The sequence below is a fragment of the Sus scrofa genome, chromosome 18 (genome assembly GCF_054392235.1).
Source record: "Sus scrofa isolate SSC_HxYL_T2T_F1_AM1 chromosome 18, Sscrofa_HxYL_maternal_Yorkshire_Landrace_v2.0, whole genome shotgun sequence".
NCBI lineage: Eukaryota > Metazoa > Chordata > Mammalia > Artiodactyla > Suidae > Sus > Sus scrofa.
The window spans coordinates 46,688,522-46,700,665 of record NC_139400.1 but is presented as its reverse complement, the minus strand read 5'-3'; the positions used below and the strand labels follow the sequence as shown (position 1 = coordinate 46,700,665).

The window sequence follows — 12,144 nt, the reverse complement described above, 5'->3', positions numbered from 1 at the left end:
TCAATGATAAATTTCTTTAGAAAATCATACGGCCATGTCAGAGAATATCCTTATTCTTGGGAGATACATGCTAAAGTATTAAGGGAGAAGGGTTATAGCTGCAGCTTACCTTAAAATTCTTTAGAAAAAAAATACATAATTAATAATGGGTTGCTTTCTTGGCTACTGTAAACAATGCCACAGTGAACATTGGAGTGGATATATATATACACACACACACACACATATATGCACATATACACACACACACATATATATATTTTTTTGTCTTTTTAGGGCCACACCTGTGGCATACGGAAGTTCCCAGGCTAGGGGTCTCATCGGAGTTGTAGGCACCGCCCTACGCCACAGCCACAGCCAAGCAGGATCCAAGCTGCATCTGCGACCTACACCACAGTGCACGGCAATGCCAGATCTTTAACTCACTGAGCAAGGCCAGGGATTGAACCTGCAACCTCATGGTTCCTAGTCGGATTCGTTTCCGCTGTGCCACAAGAGGAACTCCTGCACATATATTTTTGACTTACAGTTTTCTCTGGATAGATACCTGGCCCAGGAGTGGGACTGCTGGACTATATGGTAGTTCTATATTTAATTTTTTAAGGCACCTCCATACTGCCCTCCATAGAGATTGCCCCAATTTACTTTCCTACCAACAGTGTGGAGGGTTCTCTTTTATCCCACCATGTGTAGCACAGGGAAATCTATTCAATACTGTGTAATAACCTATATGGGTAAAGAATCTAAAAAGAATGGATAGATGTATATGTATAACTGATTTACTTTGCTGTATACCTAAAATTTACACAACTTCGAAAGTCAACTATACTTTTTAAAAAGTTTCTTATTCCTTCTTTTTCTCTATTAACCCCAAAGAAATACTGTAATCTGGTTCTGTGAGAGAAGCATATTTATTCCCTTCTGTTATCACATAAAGGAAAATCACTCCAACAATAAAATAAAAAGTTTCAACTCAAGTCTTATTTAATTATGAAATGGCTGGAGGAAATATTGACCTGGTATGTTTGGAGACTGTGTGCCATTGGTTTCACTCACCTTCCCAAGGGCAGTTAGCAGATGAAAGTCAATGGTCTCTCTATATCGGAGTATTTGCAGGATACCATCCAAGTATACCTGGTCCTTACTGAAACACCCTGGAGGAACCAGAAGAGTATTTACCTTCTGAGGTTTAGAAAAATTACTAAGTAACTACATACCAGCCAATTCATTTTACTGTAGGAATCAGTTCTATATATAAAATATAAAAATAAAGATGGCAAATTAGAATTGAACTATTATCATGATATAAAATGGAAGTCTTGAGAAGTATCAGGAAAACTGCAGCCTAGTATCTCCCCTTTAAGAATTCCTCCCTGAATCCCCACTTCCCATATTTAAAACCATGTTTTTTTTTTTGTTTTTTTTTTTTTTTGAGTTCCCATTGTGGTGCAGCAGACCAAGGATACAATGTAGTCTCTGCAGCAGCTTGGGGTTAAGGATCCAGCATTGCCACAGCTATAGCATAGGTTGCAGCTGCAGCTCAGATTTGATCCCTAGCCCAGGAATGTCCATATGTCACGGGTACAGCCAAAAACAATAACAACAACAACAGTTTTTTCCCTAAAAAAAAAACAAAAACAAAAAAAAAACAGTAATTTAAAATTCATGACTCTTAACAGTTATCCCACCCTTACCCCCTACCATGTGATCATAAACTTAACTCCCATGATGCACTGAAGCTATTTTGGTGAGAAGAGCTGGGAGCAGATAGTTGTAGAGCAATAGGTCTCAAGGGGGGTGGCAATATGGAGACAAGGGATTACAGAAACTCCTGGTATTTAAAAAAATAATAACCTTTACCCCACTAAAATTAACTAGAGGTAAATTTGGTACTATTCCTCCCTATAAAAAGATGAATTAGAATTGGATTTTGAAGACCATTAAGGTTTGTAAGTAGGAAAAAGGTATGAGATAGACGTGGAAAATAGGAATAGCTCATGAGATCTGTACCTAGTTAAAAAATGGTGTTCTGCTTACAAAGAAAACCTTCTTCCTATCATGATATAACTTGTGTAAATTATTTAAAATTTCACTTTAGAATTAATGACTAGTATTCTACCAAGTGGAGAGTCATATTACAAAAGTATTGTTAAGGGGTTCCCAAGATGGCAGAGTAGAAAGACCCTGAGCTCACCTCCTCTCACAGCCATACCAAAATTACAACTATTTACAGAGCAGCTATCAATGAGAAAGACTGGAACCTATAAGGAAAGATTTCTACAACTAAAAACATAAGGAACCACAACTAGATGGATAGAAGGGAAGAAAGTGCAGTATAGTCAAGACCCATATCCCCAGGTGGAAGACCCACAAATGGAAGAATAATTATAAGTACAGAGGGTCTCCCCAAGGAGCAAGGGATATAAGCCCCACATTGAGCTCTCCAGCTTAGGGGTCCTGCACTGGGAAGATGAGAGTACAAAACATGTGGCTTTGAAGGTCAGTAGGACTTACTTTTGGAAGACCTAGAGGGCTGTGGAAAATAGAGACTGCACTCATAAAGGGTACACACACAAAACATCACACACTCCAGGAGCCAGGGCAGAAGCAGTAATTTGAAAGGACTCTGGATCAGAGCTACCTGCCGATCTTGGGGAGTCTTCTGGAGAGACAGGAGGCAAATGGAGCTCACTCTGGGGATGCAGACACTGGTGGCAGACATTTTGGGGAGCTTGTTCTGACACTGGATGGGGCAACATCCCTGAAGTCTTCTAGGCCCTGATTCCACCTACCAATGAGCCAGCAGTAGGCCCTGGGATCCTGAGGTTCTGCAGTCAGCCATGTCACGACTAGGTCCCACTAATTTAGAGCCAGAAGCACGCGCACAAGGCAGGGCCCGACAACCAACTAGGCTAGGGTCCAACCAATCCTGCCATACCACTCACATAGCCCACCAAAACAGAAGGACCCATACAATCTTCTTTCTGGAAATCCCTAGAATGGAGTTTGCTGGGTGACAAGAGGGAAGTGTGCTGCTAGGATGCACAGGACATCTCCTATAGAAGGCCACTACTCCAACATCAAGAAATGTTACTAACCTACCACATACATAAAAATACAAATAGAAACTTAGACAAAATGAGGCAGCAGAGAAACATGTTTTAGACAAAGGGACAAGGTAGCAGCAGAGAAACACGCTCAAGAAGAAGGAACAAGATAAAACCCCACGAGAAGAACTAGGTGAATGAAGTAGAGCTAGGCAAACTACCTAAGAGTTCCAACTAATCATCATAATGTTGGTGTCTCATTGTTTGACTGACTTCATTAAGCACCATAATTTCTAGGTCCATCCATGTTACTGTGAATGCCATTATTTCATTCCTTTTAATGGCTGAGTAATAGTCCATTGTGTGTATGTACCACTTCTTCTTTATCTAATCCTCTTGTCAATAGACATTTAGGTTGTTTCCATGTCTTGGCTATTTTATTGAGTGCTGCAATGAACACTGGAGTCTTTTCAAATCATGGTTTTCTTTGGATAGATGCCCAGGAGTGGGATTGCTGGATCAAATGGTAGTTCTATTTTTAGTATTTTTGAGGAATCTCCATACTGTTTTCAATGGTGGTTGCACCAATTTACATGCCCATCAGCAGTGTAAGAGGGTTCCCTTTTCTCCACACCCTCTCCAGCACTTATTGTTTGTAGACTTTTTGATGATGGCCTTTCTGGCCAGTGTGAGGTGGTACTTCATAGTGGTTTTGATTTGCATTTCTCTAATAATCAGTGATGTTGAACATCTTTTCATGTGCTTTTTGGCCATCTGCATGTCTTCTTTGGAGAACTGTCTGTTTAGATCTTCTTGCCATTTTTTAATGGGGCTGTTCATTTTTTTGGGTATTGAGCTGTACTGGAGATTAATCCCTTGTCAGTCGATTCATTGCAAATACATTCTCTCATTCTGTGGGTTGTCTTTTTGTTTAGGGTTTCATTTGCTGTGCAGAAACTTTTAAGTTTAATTAAAGTCCCATTTGTTTATTTTTGTTTTTATTGCCCTAACTCAAAGAGGTGGATCTGAGAAGATACTGCTTTGGTTTATGTTAGAGAGTGTTTAGCCTGTGTCTTCCTTTATGATATCTGGTCTTGTATCTAGGTCTTTAATCCATTTGGAGTTTATTTTTGTGTATGGTGTTAGGGAGTGTTCCAATTTCATTCTTTTCCATGTGGCTGTCCAGTTTTCCCAGCACCACTTATTGAACAGGCTGTCCTTTCTCCATTGTATCTTCTCACCTCCTTTGTCACAGATGAGTTGGCTGTAGGTACGTGGGTTGAATTCTGGGCTTTCTATCCTGTTCCACTCATCTATATTTCTGTCTTTGTGCCAGTAACATATGGTTTTGAGGACTGTAGCTTTGTAGTTTAGTCTGAAGTCCGGGAGCCTGATTGCTACAGCTCCATTTTTCTTTTTCAGGATGTCTTTGATTATTCTGGGCCTTTTGTGCTTCCAAACAAACTTTAGAATATTTTGTTCAAGTTCTGTGAAAAATGTCCTTGGTAATTTGATAGAGATTGCACTGAATCTGTAGATTGCCTTAGGTAGTATAGTCATTTTGATATTAACTCTTCCAATCCATGAGCATGGTATATCTTTCCATCTATTTGTGTCATCTTTGATTTCTTTCACCAGTGTCTTACAGTTTTCAGAGTACAGGTCTTTTGTCTCTTTATGTAGGTTAACTCCTAGGTATTTTATTCTTTTGGATCCAATGGTAAACAGGATTGCTTCCTTAATTTCTATGATTTTTCATTGTTAGTATATAGAAATGCAGTCAATTTCTGTGTATTAATTTTGTATCCTGCGACTTTGCCAAATTCATTGATGATCTCTTACAGTTTTCTGGTAGTCTTTAGGATTCTCTAGGTATAGTATCACATCATCTGCAAATAGTGATAGTTTTACTTCTTCCTTTCCAATCTGGATTCCTTTTCTTTTTTTTACTTCCCTGATTGCTGAGCCTAGGACTTCCAAAACTATGTTGAACAGTGGTGGCAAGAGCAGACATCCTTGTCTTGTTCCTGATCTCAGCAGGAATTCTTTCAGCTTTTCACCAATTGAGAATGATGTTAGCTTTGTGTTTGTCATATATAGTATAGCCTTTATTATTTTGAGGTAGGTTCCCTCTATGCCCACTTTCTGAACGGTTTTTATCAGAAACGGGTGTTGGATTTTGTCAAAGGCTTTTTCTGAATCTATTAAGAGGATCATCTGTTTTTTTATTCTTCAGTCTTTAATGTGGTGTATCACACTGACTGATTTGCGGATACTGAAGAACCCTTGCATACCTGGAATAAATCCCACTTGATGATGATGTACAGTCCTTTCAATGTATTGTTGGATTCAGTGTGCTGGTATTTTGTTGAGGATTTCTGCACTATGTTCATCAGTGAAATTGGCCTTTAGTTTTCTTTTTTTTGTGGTATAAAATGCTATCACAATTACATGTGGAATATAAAAAAAAGGACGCAACGAACTTCTTTGCAGAACAGATACTGATTCACAGACTTTGAGAAACCTACGGTTTCCAAATGAGACAGGTTGGGGGGTAGGGGGATGCACTGAGGGTTTGCAATGGAAATGCTATAAAATTTGGTTGTGATGATTTCTGTACAACTATAAATGTAATAAAATTCATTAACTAAAAATATAAGATAGTGAAAGAACTTGTGAGAAAAATGGAAGCACAGAGCAAGAAGTTAGACGTTTTTAAACAAAAAATTGGAAAATACAAAGAACCAAGTAGAATTAAATATGATAACTGAAATGAAAAATACATTAGAAGTAATCAATTGTAGACTAAGTGATACAGAAGAATGGATCAGAAAGCTAGAAGACAAAGTAGTGGAAATTACTTCCACTTAACCGAGAAAAGAAAACAGAACAAAAAGAAATGAGGACAGTTTAAGAAACCTCTGGGACAACACCAAATGCACTAATGTTTGCATTTTAGGGGTCTCAAGGTGAAGAGAAAAAGAGAAAAAGGGGCATAACTGAAGACATAATAGCTAAAAAATTCCCTATCCTGGGAAAGGAAACAATCTCCCAAGTCCGGGAAGTGCAGAGAGTTAAAGAATTAGCCCAAAGACAGGGAGTTCCCTTTGTAGCTCAGCACGTTACAAACTTGACTAGTATCCATCAGGATGTGAGTTTGATTCCTAGCCTCACTTAGGAGGTTAAGGATCCAGGATTGCTGTGATCCATGGTAGCAGACGTGGCTTGAATTTGGTGTTGCTGTGGCAGCATCTGTAGCTCTGATTTGACCCCTAGCCTGGGAACTTTCATACGCCACAGGTGCAACCCTAAAAACAAAACAAAACAAAAGCAAGAGCGAGGGAAAGAGAATTAACCCAAAGAGAAATATGCCACAATACATTGTAATTAAAATAACAAAAATTAAAGATAAAGAGAGAATACTAAAAGCTGCAAGGGCAAAGTAACAAATAACACATAAGGGGATATCAGCTAATTCTTCAGCAGAAACCCTGCAGGCCAGAAGGAAGAGGCAAGAAAGAGGAAATCCTACCACCAAGAATACTCTGTCTGAGGCTCTTGTTCATATTTGATGGAGAAATCAAAAGCTTTACAGACAAGCAAAAGCTAAAAGAGTTCAGCACCACCAAATCAGCTTTACAACAAATGCTAAAGGAAGCTCTTTAGGAAAAAAAAGAAAAGCCACAACTGGAAACAAATTATAAGATGAAAAATCTCACTAATAAAGGAAAACATAGAACATGCACAAAATCATCCAAACACAAAACTAGAAGAGAGGTTAAAAAACAAAAGTAGTAAAATCATCTATATACACAATAAGCAGTTAAGAGATACACAAAACAATTAGATATAGAATATGATAACCAAAACAGTAAATCACGAAGGAAGAAGCATACAACTGCAGGATTTTTAAAATGCTCTTGAAAAAGTTCAGCACTTTAAAAATTACATATATACATATATATAGACTCCAATATAAAAAGCTCATGGTAACCACAAAACAACAGTTTATGTTAGATATACACACAAAAAAGAAAGGGGAATAGTCAAGATCGCAGAGTAGGAGCTCCCTTGCGGCCTAGCAGTTAAGGATTCAGAATTGTCACTGTTGTGGCTTGAGTTCAATCCCTGGCTCTAAACTTCCACATGCTGCAGGTGCAGCCAAATTAAAAAGAAAAAAAAAATCACAATGAGGTATCATCTCATACCTGTCAGAAAGGCTCTCATCAAAAAGAAAACAAATAAATTGGCAAGGAGGTGAAGAAAAGTGAACTCTCATGCACTGCTGGTGGGAATGTCAACTGGTACAGTCACTGGAAAAATGTGGAGGTTCCTCAAAAAAATTAAAAATAAAAATAAAACTAACACATGTTTTAGCTATTCCATTCTTGGGTATACATCTGAGGAAAAAACAAGCAAAAACAAAAAAAAAAAAAACAAAACCCACAAAAACAAATACAACCTCTACCCCTAAAAGAACGAACAAACAAAAAAGATGTCAGACAGCCGTGGCATGGGTTCTATCTCTGGCCTAGGAACTTCAACATGCCATGGGCATGGAAAAAAGAAAAAGGATGCAGCGTAGTAGGATGTAACACTTACCTCCTCCCAAAAAATACATCAAAGATACATCTATAGGAATGATTCTCACAGAAAACCTACTATACGGTAGAAAAAACCTCAGACTTTTGAAAGAGCAAGGAAATATCCATGTAACTGGATAGGACAAAAGAAAAAAAAAAAAGAAAGTGAGAAAGGAATCAGAATGGAACTCTGGGAGGCAGCTGCGAAAGAAGAAAGGTTCCTGCATCCTGAAAAGTCTCCTCACTTGTGAGGAGATCAGCTGGGACAGAGTAGGGGCTCCAGAGCCTTGGAGGAGAATACAGCAATGGGTCTGCAGCAGCCAGAAAGGAGACAGGCCTGAACAGTCAGTGCCACTGCCCTATACTCCCTAGCCTGGGGTTTTCTGCTGGTGTGGGAGAGAACTGCAGGCTCAAGCTTGGGCTTTGTAGATCAGACCCAGGGAGAGTGACAGAATTGGCTATGCAGAAACAGCCTGAAGGGACTGGAGTCTAGTGCGAATGCAGCTGAGGATGTATGCAGAGGAAGCCTGGGCTGCCTTAGAGGCCAGGGGCCATTGTTTGGGGTTGAGCAAAGGGAGGGGCAGGAACCACCATTATAGTAATGTTCCCTGCGTATTCTCTCAGGCAGCAGGAAATCACCTACATGAACTTCAGGAGTGGTTATAAGCCCCTGTTGCTGCCCTCCTAGACTCCAGGAATGATCCTGAGATGATGCCAGCCTTCAGAGATGGTCATGAGCTGCTGCTGCACTTTTGGAGTAGTCACAAGCCACTGACTGCCTCTGCCCTCTTGGGCTTCAGGAACAGTTGCAAACCACATCCATTCCTAATGTGTGTTCCAGGGGCACACATGAGAGGCCATTGCTGCTGAGAACCCAAGGGCTGGGCACAAGCTGATGCATCTACACACCACTATCAAGGGGAAAATGGCCAGAGCACATTGAGAAATGAGGCAAGAGGCACTCATACTAAAAACAGCTCTTGCACCAAAAATGTTAAACCCACACAAGCTACACTGTGATGTTCTCACATATAAACAGCCCTCCAAGACCACAGCAGACAATTCTTCCTCCTAAACTCACAGAATAAGAGAAATAAATAAAATGAAGAATCAGAGGAACCATTCCAGTTAAAAGAATGAGAAAATTACCCTAAAAGAACAAACAAAAAGACCTCCTCAGTCTAACAGATACCCATTTCAAAAAGAAAATAATGAAAATACTGAAGGAACTAAGAAAGCCTATGGACAGAAATGCAGAGTTGTATAAAAATCAACTAGAAACTATAAAGAGGAACCACGAAAAATTAGAAAACTCCTTTGCCAAGACAAAAGCTGAGCTAGGCAATGAATAGCAGAATGAATAATGCTTAAGAATGAATTGAAAGTGACTTGGAAGACAGAATACTGAAAATCACTCAATCAGGACAGCAGACACAAAGCCAAATGGAAAAAAAGTGAAAGCAATATAAGAAACCTATGGGATAATATAAAGTGTGCCAATCTACATGTAATAGGGATTCCAGAGCAGAAAGGAAGAGGAAAAGATATCAAAAATAAATCTGAAGAAATTATGGCTAAAAACTTCCTAAACCTAAAGAAGGAAAACAGATGTCCACATATAGGAAGCACAGAGGGTCCCAAACAAGATAAAACCAAACAGACCTACAAAAGACATATAATAAAAACAGGAAAAGTTAAATATAGAGAGAGGATTCTAAAAGCAGCAAGAGAAAAATAATTACAAAGTAACTCCCATAAAGCTATCAACTTATTTCTCTACAGAAATATTGCAGGCCAGAAGGGAATGGCAAGTTATATTCAAAGGTCTGAAAGGGAAAAAATCTATAACCCAGGATACTCTACCCAGCAAGACTATCATTTTTTCCCCCTTTTTGGCCATTCCAACAGCATGCAGAGGTTCCCAGGCCAGGGATCAAACCTGCACCACAGCAGCAACTAGAGCCACAATGGTGACAATACTGGATCCTTATCCTGCTGCACCACAAGGAACTCCAGGATTATCATTTAGAATAGAAAGAGAAATAAAGAATTCCTCAGATGGAGTTCCTGTTGTGGCTCAGCATGTTAAGAACCCAACACAGCATCTGTGAGGATGTGGATTCAATTCCTGGCCTCACTCAGTGGGTTAAGGATCTGGTATTGACACAAGCAGTGTGGCTCAGATACAGCACTGCTGTGGCTGTGGTGTAGGCTTACAACTGCAGCTCTGATTCAACCCCCATTATGGGAACTTTCATATACTTCAGATGCAGCTATAAATAAAGGAAAAAAAGAATTTCTCAGACAAGCAAAAAGCAAAATAAAGAAATACTAAACTTATCCTAAAGGAAATAATGAAAGGTCTTCTCTAAATAGAAAACAAAAAATCAGGGAGTTCCCATCGTGGCGCAGTGGTTAACGAATCCGACTAGGAACCATGAGGTTGCGGGTTCGGTCCCTGCCCTTGCTCAGTGGGTTGACGATCCGGCGTTGCCATGAGCTGTGGTGTAGGTTGCAGACGTGGCTCAGATCCTGCATTGCTGTGGCTCTGGCGTAGGCTGGTGGCTACAGCTCCAATTCAACCCCTAGCCTGGGAACCTCCATATGCCGCAGGAGCGGCCCAAGAAATAGCAACAACAACAACAACAAAAAACAAAAAGACAAAAGACAAAAAAAAAAAAATCACAATTGGGAAGCAAAATCACTTAAGAAAGCCAGTATACAAATTACAAAAAAAGAAGAAATCAAAAAATTACTGTGAAAGTGATGATAATCACAATGAACAGCAAAAGGGTGAACATAAAGATGTAAAAGAGGACATAAAAATCATAAAATGTTGGGGAGGAGAAATAATAAAATGAAGACCTTTTTCCCCCTCCACTAGAATGTGTTTGAGCCTTTATGACTACATAGGCTAAGTAGCTATAGAAAGGGATTAATATATTTGCAAAACAGGGTAGCCGAAAGTCAAAAACTTACAGATTCACAAAAACAACAAACAAAAGAGAATATTATGTAAAAGAAAAATCATCAAACCTGAAAAGGAAAGACAAAAAGGGATAGAGAAGAAATATAAAATCAAAGGGAAAAGAAGATTTCAAATGGCAATAAATACATCTCTATTAATAATTACCTTAAATGTAAATGGACTAAATTCTCCAGTCAAAATGCACAGAGTGACAGACTAAATAAAAACAAGTGCCTAAACTATGCTGCCTACAAGAGACTTACATTAGGGCAAAAGACATTAGGGCAAAAGATTGAAAATGAGGAGATGGAAAAAGATATTTCATACAAATGGAAATGATAAGAAAGTGAGGCTCACAATACTCAGACAAAATAGATTTCAAAACAAAAGTTTTGAAAAAGGGACACATTTCTAGGGTCGTTCCAAGAAGAAGTGAAGAAATACCATGCTCGTGGACTGGAAGAGTTAATATTATCAAAATGACTATACTACCTAAGGCAATCTACAGATTCAGTGCAATCTCTATCAAATTACCAAGGACATTTTTCACAGAACTTGAACAAAATATTCTAAAGTTTGTTTGGAAGCACAAAAGGCCCAGAATAATCAAAGACATCCTGAAAAAGAAAAATGGAGCTGTAGCAATCAGGCTCCCGGACTTCAGACTAAACTACAAAGCTACAGTCCTCAAAACCATATGTTACTGGCACAAAGACAGAAATATAGATGAGTGGAACAGGATAGAAAGCCCAGAATTCAACCCACGTACCTACAGCCAACTCATCTGTGACAAAGGAGGTGAGAAGATACAATGGAGAAAGGACAGCCTGTTCAATAAGTGGTGCTGGGAAAACTGGACAGCCACATGGAAAAGAATGAAATTGGAACACTCCCTAACACCATACACAAAAATAAACTCCAAATGGATTAAAGACCTAGATACAAGACCAGATATCATAAAGGAAGACACAGGAATGAAATACCAGCATTTTCAGCAACATGGATGGACCTAGAAACTATCATGCTAAGTGAAGTCAGCCATACAATGAGACACCAACAGCAAATGCTTTCACTGACATGTGGAATCTGAAAAAAGGATAGACTGAACTTCTTTGTATAACAGATGCCGACTCACAGATATTGAAAAACTTATGGTCTCAATCACTAGAAATGAAACTGAAGAGATCATAAAATCACTCCCTACAAAAGTCCAGGACCAGATGGCTTCACAGGTGAATTTTATCAAACATATAAAGAGGAATTGGTGCCCATCCTCCTTAAACTCTTTCAAAAGGTTGAAGAAGAAGGAATACTCCCAAAGACATTCTATGAGGCCACCATCACCCTCATTCCAAAACCAGACAGAGATACCACCAAAAAAGAAAACTATCACCCAATATCATTGATGAATATAGATGCAAAAATTCTCAACAAAATCTTAGCCAACCGAATCCAACAACATACCAAAAAAATTATACACCATGACCAGGTTGGGTTCATCCCAGGTTCACAAGGATGGTTCAACATACGCAAATCAATCAGCATC

At 39.1% G+C, this 12,144-nt stretch overlaps 2 protein-coding genes across 54 annotated transcripts in view; one reads left to right on the top strand and one right to left on the bottom strand.

Moving 5' to 3' along the window:
- MATCAP2 (microtubule associated tyrosine carboxypeptidase 2) overlaps window positions 1-12,144 on the bottom strand; it is a 174,225-nt gene that overhangs the window by 4,655 nt on the left and 157,426 nt on the right. For 27 of the 38 annotated variants that reach the window (XM_085005817.1, XM_085005816.1, XM_085005821.1 and 24 more), the window contains one exon: window positions 1,057-1,154. The exons of the other annotated variants lie outside the window; for them this stretch is intronic. In XM_085005817.1, coding sequence (XP_084861943.1) covers window positions 1,057-1,154 — 98 coding nt within the window. The remainder of the gene's footprint in view (window positions 1-1,056; window positions 1,155-12,144) is intronic. 38 annotated transcript variants of the gene reach the window in all.
- The window catches only part of ANLN (anillin, actin binding protein), a 170,984-nt gene that overhangs the window by 30,225 nt on the left and 128,615 nt on the right, over window positions 1-12,144 (top strand). The gene's annotated exons all lie outside the window — the stretch shown is intronic.